Raw genomic sequence first — 25,838 nt, forward strand, 5'->3', positions numbered from 1 at the left:
CAGTAATGAATGAAACAAGCAGAGGAAGAGAGAGAGAGAGAGAGAGAGAGAGAGCGAGAGAGAGAGAGAGAGAGAGAGAGAGAGAGAGAGAGAGAGACCAGATAAGACCTCATAGACTCACATGCAAGCTTGAGTAGAAAATGGGAGACATCAGTGCCTGGAGTGTGTGTTTACAGGGTGTTCGCAGCCCCATTCATCACAGGAAGATTGTTTTCACAAGTCAAAAGCTGCCTTTTGTTTCATTCCAACATAATGGCTGTCATCCTACTGCAGCTCTAATGATCAATTTACATTGTGGAGGAGCAAGGTTGTTTCCATAATAGCAGAAAAGGGATTTGAAAACTCATCACAGGCAGTGTCTTTAAGGTAATCAGACACTAACAGTGGTGGTTATTTTTCAAAAGGAGCCAGAAAAAAACACAAAAAACATGGAGAAGCTCCAAACTGAGCAACTACAGAGTACAAATATGCATTTTAATCCATGAGGCTTTAGGAGCCTTTTATGGACCGCATGTAGCGCTGTTTTTCTATTTTAAGAACGTAGAGAGGAAGATTCAGTTTTGGCACAGCCCGCCTCTGTGGACTATTTAAAATGCCGAAACTGAGAAAAAAAAACAAACAGCCAAACAAAGAAGTGATTTCAAATACAATACACTTGCCACAAATCTTTCTTTGACAGGTTTTACTGTGTCAAAATTATTAAGAAACATGTTTTATTATTATTATTGACTTTACATTAACGTTTATCTGTGGTTGACCTTCAGAGGTTTTGAGCATTCTCAATCATGAATGTAAAGAAAGGTAAAGTCAATGTTTTTTTTTTTTTTCATTTTCAATTTAAAAATCTATTAAAAAGTATACCTTACACCTCCTTGTGAAAACTAATGACAGTGCTTTGTATGCATTATTAGCAGGTGTATGCTGCACCCTGCTGGACAACACTGAAATGCAATACCTTTTGTGTGTTTTAATTTTTAAAGTCAGCGAAATGAAAAATTCAAAATAAAGTAATTTGAGTTTCAGAATTCAAATCAAATATATCAAAGTTCCTGTCAAGCATTAAATAGTTTTGATGACTCGTCATTAACTCAGGCATGATGACATAAACGTATCCAGTCGAACTTTGCGTACGAAACCGCAAATTCATAAATGTGAGCCTCGTCCCGTCACGCTCCGCCTCTAACGACTCCGGCGAAGGAGGTGTGTGTGTGGAGGCCGGCTGTAGTCTACCTCCACGTATCTCTACAGCCCTGTGTTTCAATGTATTCGCTAAGCGACACATACTTATAGCAATACAAGCAAATCCTATGTTTCTGATTTAAAAACTAACTTGAAAAAATCTTCACATTATAGAATCTGCAGATGATTAGGTTAGATTTCATTGTGACAAATGTAGAATACAAAAAATTAATGTCCAAACACAATTAGTTTACTTATTAAAAACAAAACGGTACAAAGTTATTTAATTAGACACAGTAAATGCATGTTATGTAACAATATGTATTGTATTTCGGTTTATGCTTATGTTTCTTTTTTTTTTATTTTGGCATTTTAAATCTTCCATACAGCTCCTGATACAGAGCTCTGCACCTTGTTCATAGCAGTATAACACATACAGAAATCATTTTGGCCGGCGTTGATCAAAACTTCCCATTAAGTAATTGGATTAGTCAGTTCAAAGAGGAGTTGCAGATTGTTATCACATTATGGCACCATCAGACGTCTGATCATGACTCTTCGGCTAATTAAGACAATCTGCAGTAAAACTCAGAAGTTCTCAATCCCTGATGGACACATTTCTCTTTGATATTTCTTCACGGGCATGGACCTCCGGGGAGGTGGGGGGAGCAAATCTTTGAAGAAGTCGTACCTGCGTTGACTTTATTTTGTTTTTTGTTGTGCCTTAGCAGGCGCCCGCCCTGAAGGAGTGACACATCTTTCTGCTCATTCACTTGGAAACATTGTGTGCCGGTGCGGCTCGTATTTCCATTCGAGGTGTGTTATGCTAATGTTGGGCTGTGCCTCAGACAATGTGTGCTGAACAGAGACGCTAGAAACCCCTTTGTAACCGGCAAACAATAGGAACAAACAAAAAAATCAAGATGGCAGAGGAGTCAAAGAGAGCCAGAAACAAAGCAGCAAGAGCGGCAAGTGTTACACAGGAGTGTCTTTCACACGTCAAAAATAATAATAATTATAACAACTGGCCTACAAACTAGGAACAACTGACAAAAGAGTGAAACAAATCGTTCAATATCAAAGGAGATGAGAATTCATGTCAACCAACAAAAGAAGAGCAAGATAAAACTCATTTGTAGAGACTGTGGTGGAAACCGTTGGAGTGGGTGGAAGGGGGGGGGGGGGGGGGGGGGAAGCAAAATAGACTAGATTACATACATCGTGCCCTTTGTCGCCCTCGGCGTGGTTGAGTCTGCCGGCCTTGCCGTTGCGGCTTCGCTGAGTGTGGTCCCCGTTGTGCCACGCCGCTGGAGTGTTGGAGCCTGGGGACAGCGGGGCGCTGGACACCTTTTGTCCGTCCATCTTGTGCTTGGAGTTCAGTCTGGAAGAGCGGAGCCACACAGCAAACACACTCAATAAAACACAGCCACCTGGGGGACCCCAAGCACTAAGGTGATAAAGTAAGAACTGCTTTCATTTAGCTTAAAATACCCTTGAATTGAAGGGAGCTCCAGAGCTCTCTTACATTGGTTCAGAGCAGATGCATTGTGACTGCAGTGCAGAGGAAGAGACGAGCACACACCTTCTGAAATATGTTCTGTTCATTTTGAATAATGTGTTAGCTAGATCAATACTGCACGAGGGGTTCAGAACAGGGTAGTGTCATCCCTCTATTTGTATTTGATATCCCTTTTTTTATTTATTTACCAGAGGTGCAAAGAACATGAGTCACATTGATTTCCTTTTTTTTAAACAGTTTCTGTGCGTTTTCATTGTCGGACGTCATCAGCTGCAGGATCATTGGTCTGCTCCACGGTCGCTCTATTGTTCCCATTTCAACCACTTTCCTATTATTTCATTAGTATTTAAATTTTTAAACACATAATCAGTGGTGTTGTTGCACATTTTTAACTGCTACTGGACGAATAACATAATCATATTTGTTTGTAAATGAGGCAGATGCGGGGTGAATCCTTGTCTCCTGTAGACATACACGTGATTAATTATGTGTCCCGTGGGAGTCGCTCTCAAAGGGTAACTTCACTGACTGTTTACAAGTCTAATGCAGATGTGAAAGCAACTGCACCATGCCTTTTTGGGCTCAATAGGGAGCTGCGTAAAATCAAACAAATTGCCTCGAGACATCGTGACATCACTTGAGTCAGCATCAAGTTAAAAAAATAATATAAATAAAAATGTGTCGCTGTGCAGTTTGAGAAAAGTGCCCCTGTGGCCTTCTCCTCAACTCTGCTTCAGGTTAGCCGCCCGAGGCTACGTTAATTACTACTAGCATAACACACCTAAATCTGTGCGGTTGAGTTGCATTGTGGGTAATATACTGTCGGTGTCAGGTCTTGACAAATATGGAGGTTATATGGAATAAAGAGCGCAGACATCTCTGGTTCTGCTGCATCAGTCCTGATCCTCTCTGATCTCGCTGTAACGAGCAGTAAGTCACTTGATGCCTGATGTTCTTATTTATATATATATTTATATCACTCAGCAAAGAACTTTTTCTCTCATTAGCTGCGTCTTTAGATCATTCTTAAGTTTACTCCATCAAAGATTTTCATACAGGCGCAGAAAACTTTGTTAAAATCTAAAGCTCAGTTCATATCAAAGTTTTGCAATGAGATGAAACTGTTTTCAGAGTGTTGCAGAGGAGAAGTTGAAGCAGAGTGAACCGGCCCATCACATCTGGACACACTGTCGCCTGCAGCTCAGCTAAATGTCAAGATCCTGCTGGCTGGTTGGAGAACGTAATGCGGACGGCGCCTGTTGCTAAACAGACTACTTCACTGCTTTTTATACACTCACTCAACAATAGTAACAATTATCATTAATAAATGGTAAAAGTATTGTTAATAAACCATTAGTTAATAGTTACTTCACTGTTAACACACAATTAAATTATTTATAAACCAGTTGTTAGGAGCAGTGGTAAAAGGTTCATGAACATCAGTTGCCACTGTACAATCAACAACTGCTATTTTGATGGTTCATAAAGCAATTTCTTTGTTTACAGTATAATAAATATGAACTAAATTAACTATTACTTTATACATTTGTTAATTAAGTTATTAAAAATAGGATTTCCTCATTCTGCTCTGTCACTGACTTTAACCTCGCACAGGAGACTTAAGAAAAACAAGAAAACTTAGCAACTGTTCTTCAATTTTCTTATTTGCTCTAAAAATAAATCAAGACAGAACTTTCAAATTCAAACTGACTGAAACACAAAGTCAATTTGGCTTTTGTTAAAGAAACATTTGATGCTCTGTGCTCCATAAAATGACTAACAGTGTTACCAGCAATGAATATTCTTCTATAGCGCTCAACATGAGTGCAGAGTGAGATATCGCAAGCCACTTAATGGGGGTTATTATAAGACATTGCAGAGGAGCCCCATTTGTATCCTAATCTATCCCCCGAGGACCGCGACCAAATGAGAGAGGGACTGACAGTCACCAGGGCAACTGCTCGACATTCAGTGTGTGTTGTGTTTATATATGTGTGTGTGTGTGTGTGTGTGTGTGTGTGTGTGTGTGTGGAGGAGTGTACCTGGCAGGAGATTTGGAGGTGCTTCGGGTGGAGGACAGGGAGGCGCTACGGGAGCTACAGCAGCTGCCTTGACGCTGCGAACTCCTGCTGGGGGTCTCGCCGGGGGACCTGGCAGGGGGACAACGGACAGACGGACGAACACGCAACCACACACATGCATACATATTCACATAGAGAGCCACGTGTATGTACGCATACACCGCGGGGGACACACATGCCACAGCGAGCTCAGTGTTGGATCTCACGATATGTAAAACAGTTCATGCACCGCCAAACACTTTCAATATATATTCTAATCCAGATGGGGTGCGATGTATGGCATGGAAAATGTGTTGAACTCGCTGGTTTACAGTCATTAACATTCTCGGAGAGTCTGGGAGCCTGAGATAATGGGTGTAAAATAGCAATATAAATTTATGAGAGACGGAACCTGATTCCACTTGTACTCATTGTTGAGCTGAGACTATTGTTCGCCGTTTGTTTTTAACTGTGTGCAGAGGACAAACTGTGCTTCGCTTATTCTTACACACTGCGTACCGTATGTGTACATGAAATTGTACTGATAATGACACGTGAATAATGACATATATGTTGTCTTTTTTTTTCTGTCAGAATGCTAATAGGGTGTCTCACCTCTTTTTCTGTTTGTTCTTGTCTTTGTGTTTGTTCTTCGGGCTGCCCGACCTGAAACACACGCCAGCACGTGAGACAATGAAGCTGAGCACATTAAAGCATGTAAAAAAAAAGGAACTCAGTGCACCACTCACCCATATGGATTGTCTTTTTGAACAAACAGTAATAAATAGGCAGAAATGACAGTGACATTACACACACGTTGCACAAGAAAAACAACTCATTTGCAGCACAGAGCTTTGAGGCACTCCGTCATAAACAATGTAGCTAACTGTAATTGTGTTATGATGTATCGGTATCATACACACCTGTATCTCCTCTTTTTCCTGGAGCCAGATGCCGATCTATAATCACAAAAAACACCACAATCATTTTTAATGATGACAGCCGGATCACATCCACTGAATAATTCATATACAGTACGCTTCAACTGTTGACCAGGGGCTTTTATCATGAGGTAATCTGGTTAACTGTTCTCTCTCTGAAAAGGTTTTTTTTTTTTTTTAAACCTCAGCCCATGTTCCAGATTTCAGGTGGTTCTGGGAATTACTAAACTTGCATCTGGAAATAAATTCTAGGCCAGCGCAGGTAGTATTTTGGACAAATGCCCGAGGCTGAACCCAAAATCTAATCTGTGCTGTGAGTCTTTCAAATTCACCTCCAAAGAATATTGAACCTACATAAGTCCCTGAAGGTGTTTTAGACAGAATTCAGACGTGCTATTAAAGTCCCGTCTGAGTGACTTGATCACAAGTGGACAGCTCCGTGTACAGGTGTGAAACCTTCCCGGTGTGACCACGTTGTCTTACCAGTATGTATGCACATTTAAAGACCCTCTTCTTAACTGACGTCCCCCATGAATCCAGAAGAGGAAGCCACAACAAACTGGAATTGATTACACACTGTCTGATTTCCATTTGTACAGTGTAATGCAAATGATGTGTTTAGTGTCTCTTTGGAGCAGAACTGTGTGTTAGTAACCGCGATAACCCCAGACTCCCTTACAAATCGCATGTTTGTAAGAGTTGTTGCTTGAGGGAGAAACTGCAGAAATGTTTGCAAAACAGCTACGGTGAATTCAGAATTATTCATGCATTCTTGTAAATTCGGCATTAAATCCGATACGTTAAGTTCTGTCTTGTTGCGGCGTTGCTGTGCCAGCCTTTTCCGCTTCGAAAGAGCGTCTTACCTGCAAACATTTAGCAGCTGTTTGAACACAATGCCTCAACTGATTTCATCATTTACACTAAATCGATGAAAGATACCACAGTCCACTATGAGATGCCTGTGGAGAAAGTCCCCAGACTCCATAAAAAAATTGCTTAATTCTGTAAGTTGTTGAGTTGGGAGAAACTTTATATACTTAGTGAAACGCTGTCTGTAACAAATTCTTAGCTATTTGGGCCTTCTTGTTAATTCGGCAAATTTCATATATAATAACTCACGTATTAACTAATAAAATATATGTGTTTATTAAATACAACGCATGAATGAAAGCAGCACTCTAAATATCACATAAAGACACAATGCAGCATGAGGCTACAGCAGCCGGTCACAGAATATGTTCAAGTTAATGCGGACAACACGTGCCGTCACGTGCCAACTCCTAAATGGAATACCAAATGAGCCACCATCTTGCTACCTAATCTGAATGACATGCATACATCCATATGATTCAGAGATGCCGCCGGGGAGCTCAGACAGCGGACTTTTCCAGTTGGTATTCTACAGGTGCTTCACGTCACTCCTATTTTCCCCCCTGGCTGTGGAGGACGTGCAGGAATAATAACCTGAGCTCCGGTTTCCCCTTTAACCGTGTATTTAAGCGTACAGTAATGATTGGGGGGGCTGGCCGTCCTCAGTGCTCAGCGTTTGGACTGACACATCACCTCCATATCACTTTCACCCTCATTGCAGTTTCCATGGTGATTAGTCAAGGCCGGTCTGGGAGAGCTGTTGCTATTTTCCTGAAGAGCCCTACATCTCCTCCGCTGCTTTACACACCTACAGCGCGCGGTGGAGTGGGAGGGAGTGGCGGCAGAAAGTGTGTTGATTCTCTGGAAGGGGAGTAATAAAGCTGTCACAGTAATGCATGTGGCTGATATGTGACTCGGAGCCGCAGCCCCGGTAGCGGGCCGTGTTTCCCCCCGCTGGAGATGGAATCAAGCGTGGGGACTACTGTATATGAGCTGTGGAGGGCTCATTATTCTTTTTCCGGCACACTCCAGTCACAGCTAAATCCATCAGCGCACCCCTGCTGCATGGACATGGACAGTATGTGTGCTACGTATGGGCGTGGAGCTGCTATTCTGAAGTTGTATATTATAAACAAGCTGCGGTATCAATTTTAGCCGAACAGGATCTCCTGCTCCCCCCCCTGCCTTGAAAAACGAAAAAGAGCATCAGGGGAGGGTGTCTGATCTCGGGAGGGAACGTGCACTCCCCCCGTTTATACATTATTCATATATCAACAGTACCTGCAATGCAGAGCAGCTTTGGATGTGAGGCTGGGAGAGGAGGACTGAGGAAGGGAGGCATGTGGGTGAGGAGTGGAGAGGACAAGGCGGGGGGGGGGAACTCGGAAGTGCGTGGATGGATGAGAGGTGTGAAACAAGAGCGGGGCAGTGCAGTGATGCTCGGCTGTTCGCTGAGAGGCTCATTTTTCTTGTGTTGTGCGCCCCCGTACAGGCCGGGTTATTAGAGCAACACATGCAGCCCCGCTCCACAGCGAGGGGAACCGGAGGAGGAGGAAGGAGCTCTGCCATTGTTTATTGTGGTCATGAGTTTCCAGGTCGCTTCAAGACTATTGCTGATGAGCTCTTGCTTTTCCTTTCCCCCCTCCTTCCCTTCATCTATTCTTTCTCGCCTGTCTTAGTTCCTCCCTTCCTCTTTCATCTGCTCTTCCTTCCTTTCTCTTTTCTCTTCCTTGAATACTTATTTTCTTGCTTGTGTTCATCCATTCTCTTTCTTCCCTTTCATTTTCTTCCTGTCTTTCTCCCCACTTCTTCCATTTCTTTTTAACCTGTCTTTCTTGCCTTTCTTCCTCTCTTCTTCTTCCTCGCCATCTTTATTTCTTCCCCTCATCTCTTCCTCCATCTCCTCTTGCATGAATCATGTCTTTTTTCAATTCCCATCCTTTCCTGTTTATCTGTCTCTTTATTTTATTTTCCCCATCTCTCTTTCCTTCTTTCTTGCCTTTCTTATTTCCTGTCTTTCTTCCTTTCCTTGGTCAGTTTCCATTTCTTCCCATCTTAGTCTTTCCTCCTTCCCGTTCTTGTTTCATCCTGTCTTCCATCTTCATCTTTATCCACTCACTTTCTTCCCTTTCTTTGACTTCTCAACTTTCTCCCCTTACTTCTCATTCTTTAATCGCTTCTTTAACTTTCCATTCCTTTTCTTATGATCTTTTTTCCTTTCCTTCTTCCCTTTATTCTTCCCTCTATCTTCTTTCTTCTCATCTTCCCTTCCTTTTTCATCTCATCTCTCCTTCTTCATCCACTCTGTCTTCCTTTCATTTCATTTCTCTTCCTTGAATCTTGTCTTTATTGCCTTCCTTTCAGTGCTCATTTTTGTCATTCACGCATTCTCTTTTCTCGTCTTTCTTGTTTTACCTTTGCCCTTCATTTTCATCCTTTATTTCGTCTTTTTTCTTTTCCTCAGACGGTTTGTTTCTTTCTTCCCCCTCCTGCCTCCATTCTTCTTGTTACCCTCCCCTTCTCTCCCTTCCTACCTGTCTTTCTTCCTTCCCTCCTCCCCCTCCACAGATCTTCTCTCACATCCATCACTGTGAGAGCAACTGTTGACAAACCCTTGAAAAGTCAGTTTCTTTCATGTGATGACACATCTCTGATGACACTCACTCACCGTGTGTGTGTGTGTGTGTGTCTGTGTACACTTACCTGTCTCGCTTGTGTTTCTTCCCACTCTTTTTCTTCTTCTCTCTGTGAGTGGGTGAGGAGCTGCCAAACCTATTGATGGAGAGGGGGAAACATTTGCATGCCATGAGTGCAAAATGAGCCTCAGATGGCAGTTAAATTTCTGGCTCTTCACTCATCATTGTGCTACAATGCACTCCACCTCAGGGTTCACTGTTAGTTAAGGTGTCATCACATAAAGCTCAGCTGAGTTTTCTCGTCGAGGCTCTCTCTGTCTTCAGCCCGCCTTTCTCTTATTATACTTTCCTCTCTTTCACACCAATGTACCTTCTCCGTCTGTCTCAGACTCTCATTCTCTCGATTCGATTGCTGACCTTGTCAAAAGAAAATGGAAGATGAGACTCCGCTTCGCTAATGTCTCCCTCCAGATTCCCCCCCAGCCCCCCTCCACCACAATTGCAGTATCTGATGGCTCATTCGCAATATTCACGCCAAAATAATTGGAATTCCGTTTCACAAAACCACAGTCTAATTATTCTGTCAACGAGGCAAGAAAAGGAAGGGAAAAAAAGGAAAAAGGAGAAAAAAAAATCGAAAGCACTTCATCAGTGGAAGCTGTTTCCACTCACCGACTCCTTCGGCGGCCAGATTTCTTCTTCTTCCTTTTCTTTGGACGAGGGGATGGAGAGCTGCTTGATTTCCTCTTCACTCTGAATTGGCCATTGGGGGGGGGGGGGGGGGGGAGAGAGCGAGATCGAGAGTGAGGAAGGCAGAAACAATTTACAAGTGATTGTGAGCGCGATAATATTACCAAAGAATAAATTTCTGATTATAGTTATTTGCTGCTTTGCCGATAAAAAGGCGATAAGTGTCTATTTCCTCATTTCCCCCCATTTACTCTGCCATAATGCAAAATATTCATGCAATATATCTTACAATGGAAACAAGAAATTGCTCAGAGGAAATTGCGTTTAATCTTTTCTGTAGAGCAGAAAAGCACAATCTAAATGACCATCTGCATTATGATTTCAAACAGAAATAATAACGGGTGTTTATCTGCTGAGTGTTGATGCAGGATGTGAAGAGCGTTTGTATCCTCACATCAATTTCATGTTTGCGGATATTATCAAAGGAAACACCCAGAGGCCGTGTGAAGGAGATATTAGGCAGGCCGAGTTAATTCGCCACTTGAGGGGTTTCCCGGCCGGTCAACACATCACCATTATACAGTAACAGTGCGTGTGCGCTTGAACACGTGCTTCACCTGTTGTCACTGTGGTAATCGTGCTCGTAGTCCCCATCTTCGTAGCCGACCAGTTCAGGGTCCTCTCCATATTCGTCAGGCTGATAGTGCAGGTGGTTGACCCTAAAGACACAAGAGTGCAGGATCGTAAACGTGGTGTTTGTGTAGAGTATGTGAATATTATAATAAGAGAAGTAACATGGAATGGATGTATGGCAATGCGTGGCCTTTCTACACAATTCCCATTAGAGGCTTAATAAGAGTCTACAGCCTGCGAGCAGCTGTGCGTGGATTACCAAGTAACAGTGGTGAGCTTAATGCTAATGTTGGCGCGCCATCATGCTCACAATCACAGGAACGCTCGAAATTAATAATTTTATGCAATCTTTTGCACTACAGCGGACAGAATACTGGAGCAACTATTGGTCAAAGTTAGCCCCATCAACTACACATCAAGGGGGGGAAGAAGGAAGAGAAATGTACCCTTTTTTTAAAACTCTTTATATTTGGGCCTTTAATTACCCTCTTTTTTAAAAACTCCTTATATTTGGGCCTTCTGGAAAATGCGGCAACTGTTATATATTAAATTCTTTCTTCCTTGTGTAAGAAATATAGTGTCCGTTTGTGCCAGTGATGTATGTGTTTATTTGCAGAGCGGTCGCTTGAGATACATATTGATCTCTTCCTCTGATGCATTTGTATTACACAACTCAATGGGTTTTTAGAATGCCTAGTAACATTCACCAAGTTAGTTCAGCATGTTTACCTGCTAACTTTAGCCTAACTGACACCAGATTCTGATAATGATATTCAAGAGTTTAACAATATTTTGTTTCTCATTTTTTTCAGAATTGTGATATTTTACAGCTGAAGAATACACTTTCTCAGTGCTCTGTGGTGGACAAACTATGTAACGAAGACACTTTTTTCCCAAATTATTGCAAACCTAATTTGGCACTCCTGTACTTTAATTTCTTTTGTAATTTATGGGCTGTTTATTGGTCTGGCGCAAATGCTAAAAGCTGCTTATTAGCACAAAAACAAGACAAGATGACAAGAGTCATTGTGTTAGGAGGAATTTGGTCATGCACCAAAAGTACTCAACAAATCATATAAAATAAAAAGTTAATGGATTGCCAATTGTATTACAATTAATTCTCAGGGGAAATGGCAAAACATCCAATAGCTGATGAAACATGTCACTCAAAGTGTCACACCGGCTGGTGGAAACGTCAGTAGCATTCATCCTCTGGGGAACATGAATGTCTGTAGACAATCCAATGGCGATCCATCAAATATATGCACGTTGTAATATCATATGCACTTTACATCCAACTTGAGTTAAAAAACAATAAAAGTTTGACACTCACACAATAAACTTATTGTGACTGTGAGTTCTATACTGACATTTGTAATCTTCTCCTGCCGCAGCAGTGAGAATATCATCATCTCTCTCGCTGTTACAGCTCAGCTTGTGGGATTCATATCTTCCCTCTGCTTTTTTCACACATGCTGTATTGTATATACAGACAGATGGCAGCAGCCTCCTCCCTAATCCTCCCTGCCCCGCTACCCCCGTCCCTCTTATGTGGCCTCCACTGATCCACCAGATCTGACCTTGCGGGCTCCATGTGGACTAAAGAAAAGAGATTTTTTTAAAAAACACCACACTGATTATTTTTCCCTTATGCAGTCCTATCTGTCTGACCTTGTCCGACCCTGTATTGTTACAAACCCAGTGGGTCCTGCTCTGGACTTTCTGGTTCTTTTTACACAGAGATGAAAAATATGGTAGTATATGTGGAGGTTGTTTGGATTAGAGTGATGATGACAAAGATGTAACATCAGTGACTAGCAATGCAGCTTCAATTGGTAAGAGGGAGATGAAAACAGGCAAGAGTAATGAGACAAAGAGGATGAAGTAACACACGGAAAGAGGTTGACAAAGGATGATGCATCTCTAGAATGATCAAACACACATGGGGCGAACAATAAGTGCAAATTTTATGTCAAATCAAGAGAGGAGGTGCAGAAATAAGACAAAATAAGTGGTGTGAAATGTCTGGAAGGAGAGCGCGTGGAGGATTTGCACGGGGCACAGGCCTGACGGTTAGTTAGAAAGAGACAAGGCAACAGAGCCCTTAATTGGCTGAGCACCACTGGGCACAGCAGGGATGCCAAGTACCCAGCAGAATAAACTAACTTCGCCATGACCTAACCCTTTCTGTACAAGTGCTGGAGCTCAACACGCACGCTGCTACGCTACCTCTGATGAATAAACTTGCATTACATGGAGCCCGTTAATTCAAACCGTCTCAGAAAATCAGAGGCAATTGAGCAAAGGAGTAAACAACTGTAGGCGGCGTGGGTGTGACGAGGTTCATATGAATTTTAATCTTAACAAAGTTGAGTTCTCTGTTAAGTTAAAAACTGCCTGAGTGGATACAGGCTAGACGGCATTTCAGATGCTAAAGCGAACACTGCAATTTGCTGGCGACAGAGATAACATCTAACTGTTGAATATTGGGCTAAGAAGAGGGACAAGTACACACAAAGAAGCAACGCCCCCCAGTTAAAAATCTAAGACACCTTCCCTCTGATAGGTGGAGGTCATGGCTGCAGCCTGAGGGGACGCCTGCAGACACTACTCAGGGAATAGACGAATCCAACGACTGATTTGAACGTTTCACCATCTTGTGGCGCTTGAATTGCTTTGGTTGAAAATCGAAGTGTCAGCATGCTGTTATGACAGTAGATTCTATAGATAATGGAAGAATAGAGAAAAGTTGACCATCTGCCACATTTCAAGTAATGAAGCCGTGTGTAATATACTAACATTACCAGACTAGCTTGCTGGGATAATCAAGCAAGAGCTGCAGTTAATTGTAGACAAGTTACATTAGCAAACTAGAATGGCACTCAGTAGAGCGCATACCTCCGCCGAGGCCCAACAGTCCCCTTTAATTCAATCAAGGCTAATCCAATATCAAATGAAACATATTTAAATCTGTTTACTGCCCACTCTTAGATACCAGCAACCTAGATTTACCTGATTTGTTTCATCATTATTCCCTGTGAAATGACTTGTTTCATTATCATAATCCTAGAGGAGCCCCCAGTTAAATTATTTTATCCCCGTTGAAGTTAGCCAGCCGCTTAACCAGAAGTTAGCCAGCTTGATTTTGACTGTTTGACATTAGACATTAACACAACATTGTGAAAGAGGAACCTGTGAAACGGTGGCTACATTTTTATGAGCGTCACAATCCCCATGAAATGACTTGTTTCACCATCAAAATTTGATCCATTAGGTTCAATTACATTGAGAAAGTCTAGAGGAGCTCACAATTGAATTATTTCAACCCCATTCAAGTTAGCCGGGCACTCATTATGCGTAAGCTTTGCAGAAGAGCCCTGGCTGGAAGTCGAGCGTTTGTGGCTTCAGGTGCCACTGAGCAGCTTTCATAGGAATAAATGTGGCTCCTCGAGCTGTGTCCATTAGTAATAGGCCCACTGTTCACCTAAAGTTAGGATCAAAGTTAAGTGTAATTTCAACTGAATAAAGTTCATGTCACGATAATTGGCACACAACGTTTTCATTTCATCCCATGCCTAGTGTGCTTACTGCAGGGAGACCCCACCGCAGTAATGGCGACCCCTCTACGTCCGCTACTTCACTGAGATTTGCGCTTAAAAATACACAGAAAATTCAACAGTGCACTTTTTGGCTGAAAAAATGTTTTAAAATCATATACATATTTTAAAGTCAGTATTCCTTAGGCCATACCTGAACATCAGACAAGTATTAGAACGAGGCAGTAAAGGATGGTGCTCAAATGGGATTGGAAGTAGGGTAGTCAGTAGGGTGCGTTAATACACAACAATCCCACAATTCTTTCGATTCTCTTTTTAAGGCCCATGTAAGTTTTCAAATCTCCATTTGGCCTTTAAAAAACACGTTTCATATTTTCCATCAGTCGTTAAGCCTTCTCTCTTCGACGAGCGTCCCTGTAGGCCAGAATGAAGCGCACTGCCAAAAAGAGCAATTAACAACAATGGAAACTATCTTGTGGTCCCCGCGCTTAGTCATTAGTGATAAATCAAATAATTCCCCATCCTGTCTCTAATCTCTTAATTGAAGCCATGCTCCAATATGCCAGAGACATCTGTCCAGCCTGGTCATGATCAACACAGCGCCCCTGTTAGGCAGATGAGTGAGTGTCCCTGTGCTTAATGGTGCCCTGGCGAGGCCGGAGACTTCCTAATTCAGCCACCGTCCCTGGGACCTGGCAGTGATGGACTACAGCCAAGGTCCACCTTGGGGCCGCGGCACAAAGTAGTGCAGCTCGTTCATATCCCTCCTCAGACAGCCACTCTGCCACTGAAGGCCTGGATATATTTCTATTGCTGCAGAGTTATAGTTTGTTATTGTGGGAGGAGGGAGGCGGAGGTGGGATTGATTGCCCCGCAGTATGAGGGTGGGTGCAAATCAGGTAGCTGCTGTATAATGGCCATATTAAGATGAAGGATTGACTGGACTAGGGGTTTAAACTGAGCTGATCAATTTTGTGATCACAGGGAAGAGCCTTGATGTTGTGGATGCACCTAGATCAGATATCTAACAGACGAACGGTAAATTCAGTTTTAATTGAAATGAAATATAATTCCTGTTATTTCTAATGAATAAACGTCCGTCTCAGGCGTTTCATCAGATATGGAGCAGCTATGTTAAGCCCAGGGTCAGCTTCCCCATTGATCCAGCTGTGATCGGACAGTCTCCGTGCGTAAGTCTGAACGGCTCTGGGAGGCTTTACACATCACATTCCTTCTCTCCATCTCTGTTCCCAACCGTCCTGCAGGAAAATCAATGTGGGACATCGGTAAACAGAGTTATGGGCCTGCGCATTCATGCTCACTGCTGGCTGTTTATTGCTAGTGTGTGGGTATTAAGCTACAGCTGAGGGGCTTAGCATGTCAACAGTAATAGTCCTCGTGGAAAAGATAGCATCTGAATAAAGCCTGCCATCTGAGTGAGCTGGAACCCACTGAAGATCTGAGGTCTTAATGAACTGCTATCATTTAGAAAAATCTACATATCTGTGCCTATTATCTTGAAAGCCATGCACTATATTTACCTCTGCTGGAAGTTAGGAGGACGTTTGTGCCTGCATTCTGCGGTGGGATGTAACTAAGTACATTTACTTGAGTACTGTAAAATTTTGAGGTACTTGTTCTTGCACTTTTTCCATTTTCTACTACTTTTCTACTCCATTACAATTTAGAGGCCAATATTAGACTTTTGTACTCGACTCGACTTTATTTGACAACCAACTACCTAACTAATTATAGGAAATATAATCAAACATTCAATTATGATATAGATTAAGATAAATCTTTATTGATCCCAGAAGGGAAATTCACAAGCTACCCAGCAGATTATCATATATGACTTCAACATTAAAGTGATGAACACATTAATGCATCGAAAATATTATATATTATCAATGCAGTATATCATAATCCAATAACATACTTTATATTCTTCATTATTCTCGAGAACTTCTACACTACTTTTGCTACTTTGACTTAAGGACTATTTTGGATTACTTCTTCCACCTCTGCCTACATTACAATGAGATTATCTGCTACAGGTCACAGATTAAGTTGCAGGCATAAAGCGGTAATGATAATGGGTTGGAAACACTTTTTACAACAGTGCCATTAAATCATTAAAGTACTTCTAAAAAAAATGGAATTTAAATGACAGGTATTTATCATATGTGTTATTTAGTTTACCGTTTCAGCGAATACAACTCAATACCTTTCAAACTGTAGTAAAAGAAATAATTAATATTTCGGGTAAAATTAAACTCCAACAAGACAGCAGGTCTACAGCCACGCTTCTGTTCTGTGAGTTCTGTGAGTCTGTGACACAGTTATGTCTGAGCAAACGTCAGCTAACATGCTCACAGTTATAATAGTGTGCTGGTGTTTGGCAGGTATTATGTTTGCCACCATTTAGTTTCTTGGTTTAGCATGTCAGCAACATGCAGCATAGCAATGTACACAAAGTACAGGTGTGGCTGATGGGGACGTAATCAGTTATGAAGGTAAAAATAAAATACAATTGCAAGTGCTAGAAAAAAACATCAGAGGAACAAACAAAGTTATTACAACTCATTCTGAAGGGGACATGAATGTGTGTACTAATAGTATTGGAGACTATTTACTCTGTTGTGCAGTGTTACAAGCAGGAAAAAGATCAGGGGGATCACTAAAGTCATTAGACATTATGCTTTGGAAACATGAACATGTGTACTGCGCATGTTGAGATGGTTTTGCAGAAAACTGCTGGTGCTGCACCAATGCATTAAAATTGGAATTTAAATGACAAGTATTTATTATATGTGTTCTTTAGTTTACTGTTTCAGTGAATACAACTCAATACCTTTCAAACTGTAGTAAAAGAAATAATTAATATTTTGGGTAAAATTAAACTCCAACAAGACAGCAGGTCTACAGCCATGCTTCTGTTCTGTGAGTTCTGCGAGTTTGTGACACAGTTATGTCTGAGCAAACGTCAGCTAACATGCTCACAGTTATAATAATGTGCTGGTGTTTGGCAGGTATTATGTTTGCCACCATTTAGTTTCTTGGTTTAGCATGTCAGCAACATGCAGCATAGCAATGTACACAAAGTAAAGGTGTGGCTGATGGGGATGTCATCAGTTATGAAGGTAAAAATAAAATACAATTGCAAGTGCTAGAAAAAAACATCAGAGGAACAAACAAAGTTATTACAACTCATTCTGAAGGGGACATGAATGTGTGTACTAATAGTATTGGAGACTATTTACTCTGTTGTGCAGTGTTACAAGCAGGAAAAAGGTCAGGGGGATCACTAAAGTCATTAGACATTATGCTTTGGAAACATGAACATGTGTACTGCGCATGTTGAGATGGTTTTGCAGAAAACTGCTGGTGCTGCACCAATGCATTAAAATTGATCCTCTGGGGAGCTTAAATATCTTTATCAAATTTCATGGTACTTAATCCAGTAGTAGTTAAGACATTCTCTGGATCATAGTTGTGGACTGTTAGACTAGCACTGCTGTTACTATAGTCGTGCGGCGACCACGACTACAAAGGACCCGAGGCCCGAAAATAAACCAGGACCTTAGTTTAGTTATTTAGAGACGCAGAGGGCAATGACACAGCCTCTCCATTAATATGAGATCATGAACACACACCTATTCATGTGGGGACGTTTGATTTGCTTATCGCCGTGAGTATCAGGGGAGCGGGTCACGCAGGGCCCATAGCACAGTTCCTCCCCTTGGGCCAGCCAGTGGGTTGGTTATCATGCTTCACATGATGCTTCACATTTAGGCACCTCACAAGTAACGTCACACTGCTGGAGGGGCGTAGATGATTTATTTTAGGGGGTTTGTAGTTTTGTGTATGTGTGTGTGTGTGTGTGTGTGTGTGTGTGCTTGTGTTGTTAGAGGGAGTGGAGGGATAACAACCCTGCAAATTACAACCATCTTCAATTTTCCACATCAAGGCCTTTCTGCAGAGGAAAAAGTTGCAGCTCTGACATCCCAAATTGACCTGACTCAGAAGTGCCCTTGAGACTGAACTAATGCGTAAAAAGCATGACAAACAAAGCTTTCTGCTTCGTCATAGTTTACTTTCTCCTCGCAAAAAAAGAGAGAAAAGTTTGTTATATTCATCCCTCTGTGCACCACCTCCCGCCTTCAGCCTTCCTCCTCATTTCAGCCCGGGTCTGGTCCGATGTCAGACACCGGCTGAGGCGCAGAGGAGGGACAATCATTAGTCTCGTCTGTGAGGCAGGAAGCATCAGCGTCATTACCAGTCATTAGTTCACAGACAGCGGGTCGCGTCACCACCACTGCACTGCCTCTCTCAATCATTCACGCGCACAGTATGGTGGACTGACTCAGGAGGGGACACCACGCCCACATCCTGCTGTTGCTCTTTCTCGTGTGTTCCGACGACTGAGGCGGTGACCTTTGCAAGCGTGTGTGTGTGTGTGTGTGTGTGTGTGTGATCTGGACGAAGACCATTTATTTTGATTCCTTTAATTCCGACGCCTCAGATGAGACACTCTCGCTCCCACCATGCGCTTAAAGCTAGAGAGAGGCTGAACACTAAACAAATTGACAATTATCATGCCAATCTTCGCCTCATTGGCTTCCAGCAGTGTTCAGAATAGACTTTAAAATGCTGCTGATTATTTTCAGAGCAGCAGGGTTTAACCATTCCCTGTGTACTCGCAGAGAGGCATTACCAGTCAAAAGCCAAAGATTTAAATTAAAATTCATTGCACTCCTGCAATTACGGTCCATATTCTTGGGAGCCGACCACCCGAAGACATTATTACATTGGAAGGTCATTTCTCACAACCTCTTTTAAAATCAATTTCTGCTGGCATTTGAGATTTACTGCTGTTCAGTTTTATTAGATTAATTTGCTACAAAGAATTTGGACTATTTTGCGATAAATTCACCATCAAGGATACAAAACTCTTTGGGTTTTCCAACGAATCGGCTGAAGTTATTCATGTTGCACCTGTTGCTTTACTTTACGATCTTTATGAAGCTTGGCACTTTCTCGTGACACTTCAAAACGAACAGTATTTTCATCTGGGCCTCCTCACAATGCGTCAAAATCTTCAGTTTGCAAAACAAAATGTGCAAAATGGCACGGCGCATTTCTAACTTGTCTTTTTTCACTTAACTCTTGTTGTATTTCCACTCTGCCAATTAAAGGGACTCACTTTAGACTTACACATCAATTCGGATTAATTTGGATGCATAGTGGGAAATTAACTTAAACATATAGGCACGAGGAGTATAAATGACGGTAAGTAAGGAAGGGCGGTATCCCGGTTATGTCACTGTCGCCAATGTCAGGTTCTGCGGCGACATGGATTTTGCAACACCATCAGTATAACACCACGTCATAAATGCTTTAGCATATTGCAATAATGTGCCTGCAGCAACATTGCATTTAAGAGCTAAACAGTTAAAAACATGTCCACTTCGCCCATCAGAGGAAATAAGGAACGAGTGGGTTAACTTTATTTGTGATGGAAATGTCCCCACAGCTGTAAAACTGTCACATATACGTGTGCACTGTTATAAAAAGCAGGTTAGTTTCCAGATTCAACAACTACATTATGATGTATTATTAGTGGTAAAGATAGAACTGCATTGACCCTTGTTGGGAAACATACATCTGCATATAAAGTTATCAGTCCCTACCTTTACCAACATTGTGACAAGTAATTATATTCCAAAAATGTGATATTCATGATTCTGAAATGCAAATAGATACACATACAGCAAGGATTATTTTTAACACCAAAAAAGTGAAACTGCCTGTCTGCATTGTGGTTCAGGAGGACTAACGGAAGCTGAACAGCTTGTGTGTAGAAACTGGAGGCTATTATTGTTCCCGCTCCAAACAATAGGACACATGAAAAAGACTGGGTTCAGAGAGATCCTGTGGATGACAGTGGAGGAAAGAGGTTCTAATTATCTGCAGCTCGCTCCTCCCTCCCCGACCCCGTCTGTGACTCAACCGGAGACTTAGCCGTTGACGTGGTTGGTGAGCTCCTGGATTGGGATTTGGAACAGTTCACTTCACAGACAGAGCCCCGATTTGAACTCTGCTTTCAGGCTTTTCTGTTGGCAGGAAAATCAGGGCCAACATCGCGTTCTGTGAACTTAACCTCATGCACACATCACAGATATAAAACCTGATGGACGGTAACTTACACTGGCTGAGTGTGTGATCCCTCTCTGGTGATAACGCCCTCCTTGTCCATCAGCATTTGCCTGAATGTGCTCACTTTCTGTCGAATCTCTTCTTCTGTGTACCTGAGGATGAGAGCAGACACAGTCAGTAGAGGCTCACACACATACACAGACACACACTCTAAACATTCATCTTTAATCTGCAGTTGTGACTTTGCAGCTGACAAGCAGCATCTTTTACCAGCACTGAATGCAGCGGATGCACTGATGAAGCTAATTGGCATCTGTCATAACTGCTACATGGCCGTGAAGGAGCCATGTGCCCCCTCCCCCCCCATCCCCCCCCCCCCCCCCGCTATAGCACAGAGTCTCGACAATGGCAGAGTTTTCTGACCGTGCGCTGGCCAAAAATGACACTCTGCCGGATGATGTATATTCTGATGACTCACTGTCAACCTCTCCCGACCCCAGCAGTTTTCTTGTTCGGGCCCAGACTGCGTGTCATGTTTTATTCCGCAAGCAGAGCGCAATAAATCACAGAGTTGAGAGTAACTGTGGGGCAGCGGGGAGGAGCTTTCAATGAGCTGACAGACAGAATACTGAGGATTGCTGCAGTGCCACATGAAATAAATCCCTGCCTCTGTCACATAGTAGATTTATAGTCGTATTTTTCTAATTGAGAATAACTGGCTTTTTAAATTTCAGGTATACTGTGACTGCAAAAGACAAGTGTCAACTTGTCAAATGATTAGTTGTAATTTCATTTTGTCCTGAACCTATTTGGTGCAGGAGATAATAACTGAATACAAGACTCCTAAAATATTTCAGGCACACAGCTTTGGGCTACAGTGACAGTCACTGACCACAGGCCTGCCAATGATAGACTGTGTCTACTGACAGCTCTGCCAGGGAGACAGTAATAACTCAACCAGCTACAGAGAGAATGAAGCAGCTTCTCCTCTGCTGCTGCTATTCTCCACATTCTCATGTCTGTGAACTTGACAGAACACGGCCTTTTTCAGCGCACTGCACACCGAGCCGATCTCTCGGTGTATTCACACATCTCCACATTCTGCTCAGGCTGCGCTAATGGAATGTAATGAGCTACAGAGGCAGAGAAACATGAAGGGAGAGGAGAGGACGGAGGAGGGAGGGAGAGAGGGAGAGAATTAATAAAGCTGTTAAAGTGTGGCCAGGAGCCAGACATCACAGAGTTAGACTGACTGGAAGCCTCGGCCATTAATAATACACTGTAGCGTTCATATCAAGAACAACAAGAGCATGTGTGGAGGGGGGCGCCTGGGATAGAGCAGTGTGCTCAGACCGAGATGCACTACTTATCCACAATCAAAAATGGTCTGCATTCACAATAAGGTGCAAATACAAAACGGAATAAACAACTCGTCATGTCTTTGAGTCTCAACTTGCTGATATGTGATTATCGCTTGTTTGCTAAGAGAAAATGTGGGCTCCAACTGCAAACACCAAATTACTGAACTGTCTATCACCAGGTGCTGAAACATACACTTTTACTCTGCAACACTTTCTCTTTGTCTCTCTCGAAAGGGAGTTCAGCAGTTCACAACATTTTGGGGAGTGCACATATTTGTTCTCTTGCCTAGAGTTTAGATGAGAATACTGATGCCACAATCACGTCTGTCAGTTAAATGCGAAGCTAATTAGTTCATTATGATTCTCAAGAGGTGCCGGTTGGCAGATGTTTTGCCTACAGATTGAGCCGGGGTAGCTGTTTCCTTCCTGCTGTCAGTCTTTATCTCATGCTAAGCTAACCAGCTGTGGGCTACAGCTTTAACATTTAGCCTAAAGACCTCAGAGTGGTATCAACACTCCCGTAGTTTCCCCGGTTGCATGCGCCCCAAACTCAATTTAACATTCAGAGATAGATGGCACTCTACAGAACTTGCGTGAGAATGAAGTTTTTACGCTTTCTTCAGAATCAAAGTAATCCAGCGATGGTCGTCTGTGCATTCGCGGGTACACTGCCAACAGGAGCCGCTGACAGCTAATTTGGCGTGCTTTTAATGGTGGCCAATTTTGCCAAAATGAAAAGCAGAGACAGGCAAAACTTCATAGCAACATCATACTTTCTGTCGACACCCTGTTCTGGCATTAGGATTTCTCTTAATAGGCACTGAGGGACGTGACCTTTGCTTACAAATCATCTTGTTTTTAAGTTTTCTTCAGTATCTAAGTAATCCGATAACTCCTGTTTGCACATTCATGGCTGAACTGCGAACAGGAGGTGCTAATCGATAAGATTTAAAAATGCCAATTCGCCAACATGTAAACAGGCTAGAAAAACAGGGATCAAGTCTTGGCCCACAGCTAACTCAGTAACTCCTTGGCAACACTATCATTCCTGTTTACATCCCCTGCTGGTGGAGCCCCACCATGTCAGACTTTGTAGACCAGTGTTCTAGCGTTAACATTGCTCTTAACTGGAACTAAGGGACGTGACCCATATGAGTAACAGAAGCAGACCAAAAATATACTAAGTATGTAATTGCATGCGCGTCTGGCAAAGCGGCTTATTTACCTGTTTAATATTTTATAACGTCTAACATGAGAGTTTCACTGGCAAAGAGTTAAAGAGCAGGGGGCCGTCCATCACTCAGCGCTGAAACACTGACTCTTATTTTGGCAGATTCTGTTTTCGCTCTCTGGCAAGGCTCCCGTAGCAGGACCAATTCTATAAACTGGATTGTAAATCAACCGGTGGCTCATTTCAGCGTGGAAACAGCATTAGTCTGAGGAGTGTTTGCTTTTCTCAGATTAAATATAGCAGCCGGTACCATGTATTCGGGGCAGGGTGCTATCAGTGCGTTGACGGTGCGGAGAACGAGATTAGGAGAAGTGCGATGGAAAAAAAAGCTGGAAGATGGCCCGACGGAGGAGAAGCCAGCCGGTGTGCGAGCCCCATCGGGTCCTGCTGTACGGCAATCTCTCAGCCCAGCGGCTGTCAACTCAGCACGATGGAGGCCGCAAACATGCGCTTTATATTCATGGTTTTCCAATGCACGGCGTGGGAGCCATCACCATAAGTTAGCTGCTGCCGCGACAACTCTACAGCGGTGCACTCAGCTGTCCGTCGTGGATCGAAGAAGGGTGTACAATAGGAAGAATGGTGAGAGGGCTCAGCAGGACACTGGCTGTGAAAATGAATGTGCTCTGGCTGAACAGAAGCCGCGGCTGTAGGGCGTTCTCCTTCACATTGTGCTGTTGATGGCAAGGATGTTAGCGCCTGCAGCTATCTCTATTGACACTCCAGCTAAAGCAAGAAAAGGAGGGTCAGCGCTTATGATGCTGAAGGGTCTGTTGACACATGACCTGCGGAAGCTCCTCTTTCTGCTGCTCAGTCTCCTTTCTCTGTCCTCCCGCTGAATTGCTCGATTCGGAGGCTCTGCACAGCTTGGCGGCATGAAGCTCAGCAAAGTTGGGTTCCTTTTGATTGTTTTTTTTTTTTTTGCTTCCCAACCAAAGTCAGAGAGTGTTAGCCCAGCAGTGGTGCCGCTTATACAAAGAGTGTTGGGTTTAAAAGTGCAGGCTGGGAGAATCCCCCACAGCTCCTGAATACCAGCAGGAACCTGGTGTCTGGTGGGCAGGCTCACCTACAGAGATCAAAATCCACAGAAGTCTGAAGAAAGTGTTCGTGATCGCCAGGTTGCATTTAAGAAAAGTTCGCCCAGAATCCACAGTGAACAGCTCTGAATCTATCCGTGCCGATGGCCACATATTGGATTTTTAGGGCGATCACGCTGCAACAACACGTCTCTCCTCTGCACATTTAATTAGCACCTCTTGCAGCTGTAAAGGTAGCTGCTTTCTGCCTAACACGCCATCTGTTCTGGCCTGGCACAGTGCAGGGGAGGGATTGGAGAATAGGACTGGAGCGGTCACTCTGGGTAACACTGAATTCAAATTTAAATTAATGCTAAACTGAGCATGGCACCCGAAAGCCACTTAGCCCAGGTCCATTGCCTATAGCATGCAAAGTCCAAGCAATTTGGGTGGAGAGAGACAGGGCACATCCATCAGGGCGAGGGGTTTCCCCCGCCACTCCAGCCATGAGAAATCACCACGATTAAAGAACTTGATTGGAGTAATTAAACAGCTCCGAGCACCCACAGATCCCCCCCCATTAACTCGTGAGCCAGGAAAATGAATAGTTGTGGCCCAGAGACCGTCTTAACGCTGATACTCATTGATTTGATGAGGACGAGCCTACGTGTGTGGGTGTGTGTTTGTGTGCCTGCCAGGGATGTCTCGGCGTTTGATGTCTGAAGCGCCCTTTTTTCCCACAAATCGTCCCTGGGCGCCGCTGTATACCTATGAAAGTCTGCCACCATCAATCTCGCTGCAGAGAGTACAGAGGCAGAGCGATGCCAATGTAGTTAGGAAGATTGAATGGCGCTGGGAAAGCGGGGAAGGCGAAACCCGAACGCCCCCACGTTTCTATTTCGGGGGCAGAATTAAAACGACCTGCAGAGTGCCACAGTGAAATAGTTTAACTCTAAACTGGAGAGGATTTCCATTGATACTCTCATCACTTATAGATCTTCTGGTAAGATAACAGAGCTGAAAGAAAGAGTCACAAAGAGAGACTACACCTCTATCTCTCTCTATACAGAGCTGCTCTTTCTCTTTCTCCTCCTCTTTCTGATTGCTCATCCTCTCTACACCTCCTGTAACAACAGCGTCTGAAGCTGTTTTGTCCGGTGTGGACCAGCTATATTGGCTCAACAGCCCCCCAGTGACAATGTATAAAATGGGTCATTCTCCCCGAGACGCTTTCCCTCCAATTTTGTCTTATAGGACTCGAGCTTATCGTCTTATGACGCAGACTTTGGCTTGCAGGAAAACCTCTACAAGACAGAGAGAGTTATTTGCCGTGGCCTCGGAGGCTCTGAGAGCAGCTCTCTTAATAAGATCCTCGCCGCTCACATCTCCTGTGATATGTCACTTGTGAAGTTATCAAAGGAATACCAAAGCACTGGTGGCCACAATGCAGCAATTTAGCTCTCAAACTCCACAATTAACCTCTTTCCATTGCTGTTTCAATTTATTGCAGGCAGACTTAATTTGCTTGTTTTTGCCCTCATGTACAGGCACAAGCACAAATTCAGTTATGCTTGTGCCCGGCTACACCTCTCCACTCGACTTAAAAAAACAACAAATATAAATTTTTCAATACGCACATGCACCTAATTTTTCCGCTTGGCGAAGCGGAAGGAATAATGTCTTATGCTTCTTACTCAAGGAACTCGTACCACTGGTGATACATACACAGTTTATGCATGCATAAAGAGGGCCTTGCTTACACTTTCTTATGGGTGGACATTATTATCTTGTAGCCTATTTGTTGCCAGCTTTGGAAATTATAAGCAATTTCTTTAATTGATAGTAACAATCGATTATCAGTTAATCATTTAAGTCTGTGTTAAGCAATTATTACAATGTGTTCTGAGTTTGTCACACCACAGAAATATGTGTTCTTAACCACCGAGCCAAACGTGAATGACCAGCAAAATTGCCAAGTATGTAAAG

The 25,838-nt window shown here is 43.0% G+C and overlaps 1 protein-coding gene across 3 annotated transcripts in view; it reads right to left on the reverse strand.

Moving 5' to 3' along the window:
• The window catches only part of srrm3 (serine/arginine repetitive matrix 3), an 83,848-nt gene that overhangs the window by 11,649 nt on the left and 46,361 nt on the right, over positions 1–25,838 (reverse strand). For all 3 annotated transcript variants that reach the window (XM_030439111.1, XM_030439110.1, XM_030439112.1), the window contains exons 3-10: positions 20,295–20,396; positions 10,513–10,614; positions 9,878–9,958; positions 9,273–9,341; positions 5,682–5,717; positions 5,374–5,424; positions 4,741–4,848; positions 2,398–2,560 (exon numbers count right to left, since the gene is read on the reverse strand). In XM_030439111.1, the coding sequence (XP_030294971.1) occupies positions 2,398–2,560; positions 4,741–4,848; positions 5,374–5,424; positions 5,682–5,717; positions 9,273–9,341; positions 9,878–9,958; positions 10,513–10,614; positions 20,295–20,396 (712 nt within the window). The remainder of the gene's footprint in view (positions 1–2,397; positions 2,561–4,740; positions 4,849–5,373; positions 5,425–5,681; positions 5,718–9,272; positions 9,342–9,877; positions 9,959–10,512; positions 10,615–20,294; positions 20,397–25,838) is intronic.

The sequence above is a fragment of the Sparus aurata genome, chromosome 13 (assembly GCF_900880675.1).
Source record: "Sparus aurata chromosome 13, fSpaAur1.1, whole genome shotgun sequence".
Taxonomy (NCBI): Eukaryota; Metazoa; Chordata; class Actinopteri; order Spariformes; family Sparidae; genus Sparus; species Sparus aurata.